Raw genomic sequence first — 14,437 nt, 5'->3', positions numbered from 1 at the left:
CCAGGGCCAGTGCTCTATTTACTGTGCCACCTAGCCGCCCCACACCATTCTAATTTTTTTTTTAAAAGCAATTGGGGTTAAGTAACTTGCTCAAGGTTACACGGCCAGTTATTTCTGGGTGTGGTTGTTGAGTATCTGAGCCCGAATTTGATCCAGGTCATCCTGACACTGGAGCCGGTGCTCTTACTCACTGAGCCACCTGGCTGCCCCTACCATTTTAATTTTTAAGGAATTATTTTCTTCAGTAAGCTTTTGGATTTTCTTTTCCATTCGATCAATTCTGTTTTTTAAGGTGCTATTTTTTAAATTTTTTTTTTGTGTCTCCTTTACCAGGCTTTTGACTCTTTTCTCATGATTTTCTTACATCAGTCTCATTTCCCTTCCTAGTTTTTCCTCTACCTCTCTTAAAAAAAATCCTTTATGAGTTCTTCAATGGCCTGAGACCAATTTATATTTTTCTTGGAGGCTTTGGATAATGGAGCTTTAATTTTGCTGTCTTCTGAGTTTGTGTTTTGATCTTCCTTGTGACCATAGTAACTTTCTGTCGACAGAATTTTTTTTCCAGTTGTTTTCTGTTTCCCAGCCTATTACTTAAATTTTAACTTTTTGCTAAAATAGGGCTCTATTTCTAGAGTTGAGGGCATACTGTCCCAAACTTCAAGTGTTTTGTGTAGCTGTGTTTAGAGATACTTCTAGGGTCCTGTAAATTTTTAGTTCTTCCAAGATGGTATGATCTAAGGAGAGGTGTTTACTACTCTCCTGGCCTGTTCTCTGGTCTGTGAGTGACCACAAGCACTCTTTTCTGCTCTGGAACTTTGAGGAGGGTCCTGCTCCACTGCAGCTACAAGCTCTGGTATGCTTGTGTTCCTCCTTACTCTGGAACTGCCACCTAGGACTGCAACTCAGATCTGAGTATGGGCAAAGCAACAGAGTATTGCCTCAGTGCTAGCAGAAAGACTCCTGAAATTTCCTTCTAACCAGTTGTTTAACCCCCTTACTGTCTTTGGGTTGAGAACTCTGGCAGCAGCTGCTGCCACTGCTGCTGTGGCTGCTGATTTATTCAGTCCTAAGGCCTGCTTCTGGTTTGCTGGGGCCCAAGCTATGCTGTTATGGCCTATGCTGGACTGTGCTCCACTCTCACCTAGATGCAACAGATCTTTCCTGCAAACTATCAAGTTATCTTAGGCTGGAAATTTGTTCCAGTCTGTCTTTTTATGGGTTCTACTGCTCTAGAATTTGTTTAGAGTAATTTTCAAAGGTGGATATGAACTGATGCTGAGTGAGAAGAGCAGAACCAGGAAAAATTTGTACACAATTACAGATACAACGTATGTGTGACGACCAACTTTGATAGACCAGACTCTTCTCAGAAATGCAGGGCTATAAGTAAACTCCAAAAGACTCATGATGGAGAGAGATGTCTACATTCAGAAAAAGAACCAGAAAGAACAGTTTGAATGCAGATTGAAGCAAATTACCTGCTTTCTTTCTTTTTCTTGTTTGGTTTGGTTTCCCCTTTCCCATTGTTCATTCTATCTGATACAATCCTTCTTTATAACCTGACCAATGTCTAATGTGAAAGTATCTGCAGATCCTATACCTGATTGTATGCTGCTATGGGGGGAAGGGGAAGAAAATTTGAAACTCAAAGAACTGGGGAACTGAATCTTGTAAACTCAAAGTAAACGAACAAATATTTAATAAAGACCAAAGAAAAAAGTTATTTGGAAGGGTTTGGGGGAGAACTCTGGTGAGTCCCTACCTTTATTCTGATATCTTTGCCCTACCACTTAGATTAAGCCTTTTTCTAGAAAGCTTCATTAAATCTAGGAGATTAAGAGCCATACTAAGATACCCCAGGCCAATTACTATTATTTTGGAAGAGAGAAGAGTTGATATCTTTAAAGATTGGATGGTGAAGTTGATCTTGTCCATTGGCAAATTAAAAAAAAAAGAGAGAAAGTCAAGAATTTAAGATAATTATATATTTTTAATGTTTAGTAAAATACCAAAATGAATATTACTTATTCAGCTCATAATATCATTAGCTATTTTAGCTGTCATTCATTGGATTGCAGTATGCTAAAACTTCCTTTTTAAAAAAATGTGAATTGATGTCTAACCCTATCTTCTCCTAACTCAGAGATGGGGAACCTATGGCCTTGAGGCCATATGTGGCCTTCTAGGTCCTCAAGTGGATTTGACTGGATTTAGTCAAAGGGCCACACTTGAGAACCTAGAGGGTCACATGTGACCTTGAGGCTGCAGGTTCCCCACCCCTGCCCTAACTTGTACTTGTGACATTTGTTTTTTAATTCTTTTAAGATTTTACACTTTCTTATTAGGTGGGCAGTTCTACTTATTTTCTAAACTATATATTTTTCCTATAAATGGACAGTGAACTATGACACATTTTTGTCACAATAGCTTAGTGGGTCACATATAGGGCTACTCAAGATATTACTTGTAGATTTTGGGGAATTCTGATAGCTCCATTTTAGGCACAACGATAGCTGACCTGTATAATCCTGTGAAGTTTACCTCCAAGTTATTCTAGGCTTGGCCGAAGATAAACTGGTTCAATAATTTCAGGCTCAAGGGCTAAGATGTAATAAAAAGCTCTTACGGATTATAAAATAAAATTAAAACCAACCTCACTAATAATAGATCAAAAGAATCCATTTTTAAAAACGTCAAAATAAATCACTACTCCTGCAGAATCGGCATAGCAGACCATCAGCTAGATCAGGAAAATGTACCTTGAGGGCAGCAATAGCTCAAATAAAGCTTCTAGCTTCTCCATATGCTAATCCTTTTTATACCTTCTCCACCCCTTTAAAGAACCAGGCCCACACCTACAGCCAGAGTTGTGCCTGATATCTAAAGTTCAGGGCAGGGCTGCTTGAGAAAGGAAGAGAAAGGGGGTGAGATTAAAAAGGTAAGTAGGAAAAGGCCCTTGCTGAGGCCACTGCAGGAATGCCATCCTTAACAGTACACAGACACAATAAATAGCCTGGCTGTCCCTCCCTGGCAAAGGCCCTCTGGACAAACAAGCACAACTCTGATGACGGATCACTTGGTGACAAGGTCCCAAAAGATTTTTAGGGGACCCTCCACTACTAAAATATACCTACTACCCCAGTAAAGGAAATCTCAGAAATGTCTGCAATCCTAACACCCTTCAGTACTCCCGGTGGGCCATCAACCTATTTAATTCAGTTGAACAAGCATTTATTAAGCAGTTCCAATATGTAAAATACTATGGTAGGCACTGGTGATACAGGGAGTAAGCAGAACAAAGAGTACTGTCTAGGAAAATTTGGAGTGAGAGAGAAGACTTTCAGCTGTGTCTTGGTGGGGGTTACTTAGAATCGGAGAATCAGAGGTTTCACAGAGGAGGTGGCAACTGGTCAGGTGATTTAAAGAAGAGAAGGAACTTACAATTCAAAGAAGAGGAAGTACATTCCAGGCTTAGTAGGTGACTTGTATGGATACATGGAAGCAGGAGTTTGGCCGAGTTTGAGGAACAGCAGCAGAAGTTGTAGTCCAATTTGATTGGAATGGAGAGTATGTGAAATAGAGTAATATGAAATAAGGCTGGAAGATCAAGTAAGATTGTAAAGGGCTTGAGATACGAGGCTAAGAAGATTGCATTTTATCCTCTATATAGTAAAGAGTAATGACAGTTTTTGTGTGTGTAATTGACAGGGCCAGACCTATCCATTATGAAGATTATTTTTGCAGCTGTGTGGAAGATAAATTGGAGAGGGAAGAGACTGGAAGGAAGCAGGGAGTTCAATTTAGAGGGTAGTGCAGTAGTCCATCTGAGTGATGAGGGCCTGAAATAGGGTGGTAGCAGGGTAAGCACAGAAAAGGAGGTAGATGAAAGAGATGCTATGGCTGTAGAATCTTGGGAACTGATTGCATATTGGAGATGAAGGAGAGGGAAAAGTCAAAGATGATAGGAAGGTTTTGAGCTTAGGTGACTGGAAGTATGCCAGTACCCTTAATATAAATATGGAAGTTAGGAGGGAGGCAGGTTGAAAGGGGATGATTAGTTTCATTTTGGATATATTGTGTTTAAAATAATAGTAGGATATCCAGGTTCAATATGAGTTGAAAGATGTGTGACTATCACTCATTAGAGACATTAGTGCTGTATCTGTCAATTTGAGAGTTATCCATAATATTTGAAACCATGAAAGTGATTGAGATCAGTAGGTGTTGAAAGGGAATAGAAGGTAGTTCAGGAAAGAAGCTTGGTGGGGTTGGGGGTGGTAATCTACATTTAGAGGATAGGAGGAGTATATTAAGCCAGGGGGGAAATGAGCTCAAATGGATTTGAAGAGAACCAATAGGGAGCAGTTTCAAGGATCAGTCAGTCAGTCAATCAATAAACATTTAGTATGTGCCAGGCACTAACTGAGCTAAGTGCTGGGGATACATAAAGAAACAAAGGACAGTCCCTGCCCTCAAGGAGCTTGCAATCTAATGGTGTGTGTGTGTGTGTGTGTGTGTGTGTGTGTGTGTGTGTAGAGACAACATACAAACAAATATATAGAAAGCAAGCTATATACAGGATAAATAGGAAATAATTAACGGTGAAGGCACTAGAATCAAGAAGGGTTGGAGAAGACTTCCTGTAGAAGGTAAGATTCAAATGGGTATTTAAGGAAGTTAGAGCAGAGGAAAAAGACCATTGGGGCACAGAGAAAATGCCTGGAGCCAAGAGATGGAGTGTCTTGTTTGTAGAATAGCTAGAAGGCCAGAGTCACTGTATCTAAGAGTAATTGTTGGAGGGAATAAGTGGGATAAAAAAAAAATGAAAGGTAGGAAGGGCCAAGATTATGAAGGACTACGAATATCAGTTGCATTTTGTATTTGATCCTGGAGGCAATAGGAAGCTATTGGAGTTTATTGAGTAGGAACAGACATGATCAGGCCTGTGTTTTAGGAAAATCACTTTATTGACTGGATGGAGGATGAATTGGAGTGGGGGGAGACTTGAGATAGGCAGACTCACCAGCAGGCTATTGCAATAATCTAGGCATGAGATGAAGAGGGCCTGCACTACAGTGATGGAAATATCAGAGAAGAGAAGGGAATACAGAAGAGATGCTGCAAAGATGAAATCAGCAGGCCTTGACCTAGGAGATTCGATATGGGGGTGAGGGGTAGTGAGGAATCCAGGATGACTCCTAGGTCATGAGCTTGAGGGAAGATGGTGTTGTCCTCCATAATGGTCAGGAAGGTGGGTGGGAAGTTTTAGGGTGGAAGATAATGAGTTCAACTTTGATTATAATATGTCTAATAGACGTTCTAGCCCAAGATAGCAGAGAGTTTGGGGCAAGAAAGATATATTTGCAAATCATGAGCACAGAGATAGTAATGTGATCCCTGGGAGTTGGCAGGATCACCAGAGAAGTAGTGTAGGGGAGAAGAGAAGAGGGCCCCTGTAGCGGCAAGCACCCCAGCATCGCCAGCGTGGCGGCCAACACAGGGTCTTAGGTCTGCTTTTCTAAAGGAAAGCAACTCAAAATGGGTTCACAAGCTCACTTTAATCCGTCAAACATATGTCGTTTACCTAGTTCGGGGGGAAAAGGTCAGCACCCCGAACTTTAGAGTATACAGACAGAAGTTACAAGACAGAGAAACAGATCAAGCAGACAGGCTTCCAAACTGTCCAACCCTTACATCCCTACCAAATCACAGTTACCAGAGAGGGAAGCATCCACATCTGGGTTTTTCAAGTCCGGGGGGCTCTCAACAGTTGCCCGTCTGGTCAACTCACACAACACTTCTCAAAGTGAGTCCCCAAAACAAAGTCTCACATTAGGATTTATATCGCCTTCTCTTGGGTCAGAGAATGTAACAATCCTCTTGACCCGCTGCCCAATCACAAAGCACCAAGGCATGGGTGTTCCTGAAAAACAAGCCTCCCACCACAGGCTCCAGGTGCACTTAACCTAGGAGCAGGGAAGATCTTAAAAATTTACATTCCTATAACACCCCCAAAGGAAGAAAGTCGCTAGGAGTAAGTGGTGAGAAGAAGCATGAGAGGGTCAAATGTCAAATACTAAAGTCTGGTCAAAAGAGATTGAGAGGGCTATTTCAGTGTAATGGTGAGGTCAGAAACTGGATTGTAGTTTTAAGAAGTAAATGGGTAATGGTGAAGTGAGTTTAAACAGTTCTTTTTAGTAAAATGTTCAGTAAAATGGAGAACAGAATAGGACAGTGATTTATTAGGGAGAAGGAGACCTGAACCTGTTTCTAGGCCATAATGATTATACTGATAGGGACAGACTAAAGATCAGAGAAACAAAGAGAGACAGAGTCCAATCCCATTTTATTACCTGAATTAGCCATTTATACTGTTTTACCAATAGTAGGTGACTACCTGGAGGAACCCAAACTAGCCCATGCCAGCCTCTAGGAAACAGTACAGTTCATCAAGGGAGGTCCAAGTGCCATAGACCATTGAGGAATCTCTAAATGTGTGGTACTTCATATGGCTTTTGCATGGATATGTACTTACTGAGGCTGTCAGATTTGACCCATGACCTCCCAAATGGAAAATTCTTATTGCCTCATTTCTACTGACTTTTTCTAAAATATTCAGACAAGCCCCTTGTGTTGTTTTGCTTGTATTCTGTTGAAAATCCACGTTCATCTCTTCATTGTATGGATCATTTCTTTTCCTCTTTTACATGATGGACTTATTATTGGTCTTTTCCTATTGAGTACTTTGATACCTACAAAACCCAACTTTTCCTTGACCCATTATGGCCAGGTGCTGTCTTGTGTTAGACTGTGAGCTCTTTGAGAGTAGAGACTTTCTTTTTACTTTTCCTTGTATCCCACATCTCTATGTATCTGACCCAGAGTAGCCACTTAATAAGTATTAATTGACTGACTAAACCCAAGGCCACAGCACTATGCCTTGCCAAACCATAAATGATAGACTCTTGATTGACCCTGGTTGGGACAAAGGTGAAAAGGATTGAAAAAAAAAATCATTGTCTATACATATTATCTATATTCCTAAAGTTCTTTTGCTTTAAAATCTTAAAAAATGCATATACAAACACATTTTTCTTTTAATGTAAGATTAGTATTTATTCTTCAGTTGGAAGTAGAAATTAGAAAACAATTCCTAAAATTCTTGCATTTTCCTTTTTATTTTGTGCTTGACATTAGGAACATATCTTCATTTTCAAAAGAAGAAAATAAAATGCCAGTACTTACTCCTGAAAACAGATACTTAACTTCAAGAGTCACCAAAAGTTCACTTGATGGCTGTTTTTTCTTTGAAAATAGCTGGAAGAAAGCAGCTGTTGAAACTCAAAAGATGAAAAAAGGTAATGCTACTTTATTATTTTTTTATGTTTCAAAAGAAATACTTAAAACATCTTGAATTTACAAAATGAATTTTTAAAATCTTTATAAGACTTCATAATTTACCCTATGACCTTCCAGTAAGGGTAACCTTTATTTTAGAGAAAAAATATGAAGTGAATAGAGGTTATGTATTTTGGTTACTCAATAAGTCTGTGATAGAATCAGAAACAGAAACTTTTTTCTCAAGTGTCTAGTACTATTTGTAATCTACAGTGTAGATAGAAGAGGACCTGGCCAAGGAAAAAGCCTTGAAGGGCGTCTTGGGAAGAGGAGGTGCCTGGAGCTACGGGAAGAACAGGCATTATTGAAAGAAATGGAAGAGTCATCAGAGAAGCAGAAGATCCAGGAGGATATAATCTTGTGGAAACCAAGGAAATAAAGAGTATCAAGGAAGAAGTAACTAGCAGTCTCCGATATCACAGTGGGATAATAGAAGATCAGGATTGAGAATAGATTCTTGTATTTTGCAATTAGGTCATGGTGGAGTATTAACAAAGTAGTTTCAAAACAGTAGTGGAGATAGAAGCCAAAATGCAAAAGGTCGACTGGATAGTGAGGAAGTGAAGGCAGGAAATGGAGACTAAACATTTGTCTGAGAAGGGAAAAGACACATGGTATGGTATCTTGTTGGAGGAGGGGCAATAAGTTTGAGAAAAGGTTTTTTCCTTTGTTAGCAGAAATTAATAGAGGAAAAAGAGAAAATTTAGAGAGAGACAGAGAAGAAGAAAGAAAGAGAAGGGATTAGTAGTGGTGCAAAGTCCTAGAGGAAGTGAGAAGATTTTAAGTTCTTCATAACCTGGCCCTTTCTTTCCTTCTAACCCTTTACTCCTATCCATATACTCTATAATCTAGATACACTGGCCTTACAATTCCCAGAAAAGAATACTCTATCTCTACCATTCCTTGCATCAGGAGTCCCTCATTCCTGACATACTCTGCCCTCTTAATATGCCTTTTAGTTTTCCTGACTTTTTCAAAATTCAGCCCAAATCCTACAGTCATCAGGATGCCAGTTGGTCTCCCAGTTGCTAATACTTTCTATCTATTTTGTTTATATCTTGTATGAACTGTTATTTACATAGTCTCACCATTGGAATGTAGGCTTCTTGAGGGCAAAAACAGTTTTTTGCTCATTTCATTTGGTCATCGCTTTTTGTAATGCCCAAGATGAGTACAACCCAAAAGACTACCATAAAATAAGTTTATGAGCCAATCATCTGCTGCAGTAGAGGAATCTTATAAGAATTTGACTGGATCTTTAAAAACCAAGTAAAAGGGGTGGCCAGGTATCACAGCGAGTAAGAGCACCGGCTCCAGTGTCGGGATGACCTGGGGATCGAATCTGGGCTCAGACACTTAGCACCCACCCAGAAACATCTGGCCGTGTAACCTTGAGCAAGTTACTTAACCCCAATTGCTTAGGGGTGGCCAGGTGGCTCAGCGAGTAAGAGCGCCGGCTCCAGTGTCGGGATGACCTGGGGATCAAATCTGGGCTCAGATACTTAGCACCGCACCCAGAAACACCTGGCCGTGTAACCTTGAGCAAGTTACTTAACCCCAATTGCTTAGGGGTGGCCAGGTGGCTCAGCAAGTAAGAGCGCCGGCTCCAGTGTCGGGATGACCTGGGGATCAAATCTGGGCTCAGATACTTAGCACCGCACCCAGAAATAACTGGCCGTGTAACCTTGAGCAAGTTACTTAACCCCGATTGCTTTAAAAAAAAACCAAGTAAAAATATATCTTGATACTTAACGTATTGATAGTCATAGAAAAAGATGAAATGAAAATTATTGGAAAATATCATTTGATATTAAGAAATGAAAGAGGTTAAAGGCTGGACTTGGTGAACATCAAACATCACAAAAATCATGATTTACTGTTTTTTATCAGACTAAGAAGCACCTAGTTACCAACAAGGAAGTTATTAAAGATAATTAGCCTACTTACAATCAGATCATCATATCAAAGACCAAAATCAGTGTTACATTTAGAAGACAAGATAAAGATGCATATGTTGTGTGCAAGTACAGTACCTACAATTTTGTCTAATTTAAGTAAATTGTTGACTCTGGAAATGGGAAATGGATAAAAATAAAGAATGATTCTTTCACTATGTTATTTTATTTTTTAAATTTTTTTGCTTTTTGGAGGGCAATTGGGGTTAAGTAACTTGCCCAAGTTCACACAGCTAGTATTTTTGTGTGGGTGTTAAGTGTCTGAGGCCAGAACTGAACTCCGGTCCTCCTGACTCCGGGCCAATGCTCTACTCACTGCGCCACCTAGCCGCCCCCTCTTTCACTATTTTAAAAAGATGTTTAACCATTTAAAAAGTTGCCCCCAAAATAAAAGAAACCCAGAAACCACCTCAACCAGGAAACACTTGTTTTTGTTGAACTGAGAGATGTGGCAGTCAAGGGCAATTTTAGTTTACAGAGGAAGAGAATGATGAAAGGATAAGAGTGGGTTATATGTCACAAAGTGTGAAAATGATCAGAGGAGGAAATGAGTATATGTAATGCTTAGTTTGAGGCCCAACTAAAATAGGTTACCCTAATAGCATAGACAGATAATATTGGAAGAATAGGAGTTAGACAAAATCAACATCATCATCAGCAAGCATTTATTAAGCACTTACTATGTATTGAGAAAGGCAGAATCATAGTGCCTACCCTCAAAAAACTCACATTAGAATGGGAAGACAATGTGCAAACAACAGATAGATAAAGAGATAGACACGTTCAGACATACACACCCATATTCACATACACAGGTTATCTTGGTAGGTAATCACAGAAGAAAAGAGGTGAAGCTATAGCTGGGGGGTGGGGGAACCTGGTAAAGGTAGAAGATGAGTCCACAAGCACACATTAAGTTCCTACCATGTGCCAGGTAGCGTACAGAGCACCAGGGGTGCAAAGAGTGAGCTCACAGTCTAGTCGGGGAGACAACATGCAAACAGATGTATAAAAATAAAATATACACATGATAAACTGGGGAAAATTGCAGAAGGAAGGTGTTAGCATTAAGGGCGACCTTGATGAAGGTTGGATTGGAGCTGAGTCTTGATGAAAGTTGGGAGATAGAGATGAGAAGCGAGAGGTTTTCAGACATGGAAGACAGCCAGTTAAAAGGCAAAGAGTTGGGAGATGAAGTATTGTGGGTAAAGAATGGCAAGAAGGCTAGCTTCTCTGAATCACAGAGTATGTGGAGGGGAGTAAAGTATGAGAAGCCTGGAAAGGTAGGAAGTGACCAAGGTTGTGAAGAGTTTTAAAAGCCAAACAGAGGGCTTTGTATTTGATCCTAGAGGTAATAGGAAGCTACTGGAACTTATTGAGTAGTGAGGTGAGATGGTCAAATTTATGCTTTAGGAAGATCACTTGGACAGCTGAATGGAGGATAGTTTAGAGTGCAGAGAAACTTTAATCAGGTAGATCAATCAGAAGGTGGGCGGTGATGAGGGCATGCACTAGGGTAGTGATAATGTCAGAGGAGAGGAGGGGGTGCATATTAGACATGTTTTGAAGATAGAATCAATAGAATCTGGAAATATATTGGATATTAGGGTGGGATAAAAGAGAGTGAGGAATCAAGGATGACACCTAGGTTTTGAACTTGGAAGGATACTGTGCCTTTGACAGTAGTTAGAAAGTTAAGAAGAGGGAAAAGAAAATGAACTCAGTTCTAGACAATTTGAGTTTGAGATATCTATGGGACAAACAGTTTGAGATGTCTAATAGGCAGTTAGAGATGCAAGACTGAAAGTGTGGAGCAAAGTTAGGGCTGCATGGATAAATATTAAAGTCATTTGTATAGAGAAAACCATGGTGGCTGCTGGAATCACCAAACAAAATAGCAAACAAAATGGAGAAGACAGAACCCTGGAGAACCCCCAAGGTTATCAAGCTTGACCTGGATGAACACCCCTCAAAGGAGACTGAGAAGGAATGATTGGACGGGTAGGAGGAGAACCAGGAGAGAGCCATGTCATAGAAACCTAGAGAGAAGATGTCAAGGAGAGTGTGATCTGTAGCGGCAAAGGCTGCAAAGTGGTCAAGAAGGATAAGGATTGAGGGAAGTCCACTAAATTTGGCAATTAAGAGTTCATTTGATAACTTTGGAGAAAGCAATTTCAGTTGAATGATGAGGTCAGAAGTCAGACTGAAGAGGGTTAAGACAATGAGAGGAAAGGAAGTGGAGGCCCCAATTGTAGATAGCTTTCTCAAGTAGATTAGCCTTGTAAAGAAGAAGTGATTTATATGATAGTAGTAGTAATAGTGGCCTAAAGTCTTATCTGTATCAGTCAAGGAATAAAAGGAATAAAACACATATCATGGTCTACATAGCAATTAAAAAAAAAGCTTTTGGGAGAATCTCAAACCTATGGTTTTCTTGGTTATAAGGAGCTTTTGATTACAAAATTCCATGCATCATGCAGATTAACACCGACTTTGCAATTTAAACTTAGGAAATTACTCCGAACACTGAATGGTGAAGTGATATGCCTAGAGTCATAAGGTACATATCAGAGGCAGGACCTGAAGCCTGTTCTTCCTGACTAACTGGCCAATTTTCTATCTATAATAACCGTGTTGCTCCTCAAATTGAAGCATAAAACAGGAAAACATACCTGCCCAGTGTCATCAGCGGGAGCTGGAAGGGATCATCTATTCCAACCTCCTCATTTTACAAATGAAATCCTCCCTGAAGCCCAGGGAGGTGAAGTGTCTTGTACAGGGTCACATACATACATGGTGTGTATAACATTGAGATTTGACGCCAGAGCCACCCTATCAGCTATGTTTGACAGTTTATGGAGATGTCTTGGAACAAATACAAATGGAAGAAATGTTTTATTGATGATGAAGCTCTCTAGATCTTGCATTTGTGGAAAACATTTTGTTGATTATATTGAAACCCAGAAAACTAAAATGCCTCTCCTACAAGATCTACAGCCACTCAAAAAAGACTAGCCTAGAATCTTCACAAGTAAAACTAAATGAATGAATATATATTAACTAGATTATGACATGCTGTTGAATATGCAATCAATTGAATTAGTCCAGACACTGTAGATAGAAAGTAAGCTGGGCCCAGTGTTGAATAGGAGGAGAATGGGCTGGATTGAATTTGGAAAACTGTGCAGTACTTTCAGTGATCCCAAGCTGATCCTTGCCATAGAAACACATTTTTTTTAATACCAGTTATCTTATAATGGCTGCAAATTCTGGATCATGACAGTTTCAGAAGAATCATGCAAAGGAAAACTATGATGGAAGTATAAGTATATTGAAGCATATTACCAGTAATAACTTTCCATGAAAAATGGCAAAAAAAATCATCATTAAATATATATATGATCAAAAAGGAACCAGATTGGTTTTAGATAAGAAAAGTGTTATATTAAGACGTATAGAGGAAAATTTTCAGCATATGTATATGTTATCTAGGAAGGATTCATGAAAAGACATGAATAAGAATTAAACAGGATGAGAACGCATGGATTGGTTGCAAGCTATGACAGTGAAAGAACTAGCCACATCAATAAAAATCATAGATGGATTGAAACATCGAAGTAACTATGTATAGTTATAAAAATTTGAGACAGGGGTTAGATCCTCCATAATTTTAGCCAAAATGTGTACATGCCCTGTTTACATCATTGATCCTATCTACCCTTCCAGCTAACAACCAGACAAGTTCACCAAACATTATAAAAACTCACCTTCATGCACAGCTAGGACTGGCTTCTATAATATTTAATCCTTGGGAAAAGTTCCTATTTAATGCCTGTTCTTGGTTACAAATGGAGAAGCACCAACTATGTATAGTGGACCATACTAGATCGGGGGAGCATTGGGGATGGCAAGGATAAAAATGTAAATAAGACACAATTCCTGCCTTCATTCTGAAATATATAGTATAGTAGGACTGATTAGGCATGGACTTGCATAATTATGATACAAATGTATGAAAGCCATCATGGCATCATGAGTACAAAGTTGGCCTTAATGTCTAAAGGAAGCAGAATCAAGTCCTGCCTCTGACATATACAGGCTGTATGATGCTGAGCAGTACAGTTAACCTCTCAGCACTAGGCTACTCTCAAAGACTAGAGAATGCAGAGCAGTTGCTGGTCTTCATCAGTAGAAGGATTTTCTCATTGGGAAAATGCCAGTGAAATCAGAAATCTGGAACAAAAGCAATAACAACATCAAACCCCACTGTATAAGAGAAATAAAAAATGCTAAAAACTGAGGATAGAGAGATCACTTTCAGCTGTTGCATAATTATGGAAGGCTGCACAGAAGAGATGTTTAGCCGTAGAATTTACATGCCCAGGTAAAGGGTATCAGAATGAAGAGATGGGCACAAACAAAAGGACAGAGGCAGGAGAGAGTATAGTATGTTTTTAGTGGATAATTAAATTTAGTTTCATCATAGAAAATATGAAGTAGAGGTAATATGAGATAAGGATAGAAAAAAGACTGAAGCCAAATTATAAAGGGCCTTGGATGCTAGATGATGTCTAGTCTTTAAGAGGCCCTACAAGGTTTTTGAATAGTGGAGAGACCTGATCAGATGTGTGTAGGTTGGAGTAAGGAGAGCCTGAAGTCCTGGAAATAGGCACTTAGAATAATCCATGCAAGAGGTAATAAGAGCCTGAATTAGTGGGGTGACCAAGGGAATGGTAAGGATTATATATGCATCCATGGAGAGAAAGAAATCATAGATGACTGTGTTACAGCTAGAAGTGGGACTATAGGAAATTCAATTCACCAAAACAAAACTTAAGTTGGATATTCCCTTAATTTACATTAAATATAATTTCATATTTAGCTGAGGGGGGAAAAAGCACTCGATATGGATTCAGGGGACCTGTCTCAAATCCTAACCCCTAATGACTGCTAATTCTGTGACCTTAGTCAAATCACTTAACCTGGGCCTCATTTTCCACATCTGTAAAATGAAGAGATTCAACTAGAGCAGGAGTTCTTAATGTTTTTTTGTGTGCATTGGATCTCTTAGTCTGACGAAGCTA

At 39.5% G+C, this 14,437-nt stretch overlaps 1 protein-coding gene across 3 annotated transcripts in view; it reads left to right on the top strand.

Annotated features, from left to right (window-relative positions):
- The window catches only part of CUNH8orf89 (chromosome unknown C8orf89 homolog), an 88,213-nt gene that overhangs the window by 48,175 nt on the left and 25,601 nt on the right, over window positions 1-14,437 (top strand). For all 3 annotated transcript variants that reach the window (XM_069100120.1, XM_069100118.1, XM_069100119.1), the window contains one exon: window positions 7,198-7,358. In XM_069100120.1, coding sequence (XP_068956221.1) covers window positions 7,232-7,358 — 127 coding nt within the window. In that variant the 5' untranslated portion in view covers window positions 7,198-7,231. The remainder of the gene's footprint in view (window positions 1-7,197; window positions 7,359-14,437) is intronic.

The sequence above is a fragment of the Petaurus breviceps genome, unplaced genomic scaffold (assembly GCF_028583685.1).
Source record: "Petaurus breviceps papuanus isolate PSGF00001 unplaced genomic scaffold, PetGlider_PUasm1.0 38, whole genome shotgun sequence".
Taxonomy (NCBI): Eukaryota; Metazoa; Chordata; class Mammalia; order Diprotodontia; family Petauridae; genus Petaurus; species Petaurus breviceps.
Note: the sequence above shows the minus strand (reverse complement) of the source record. Positions and strands in the feature narration are given on the sequence as shown.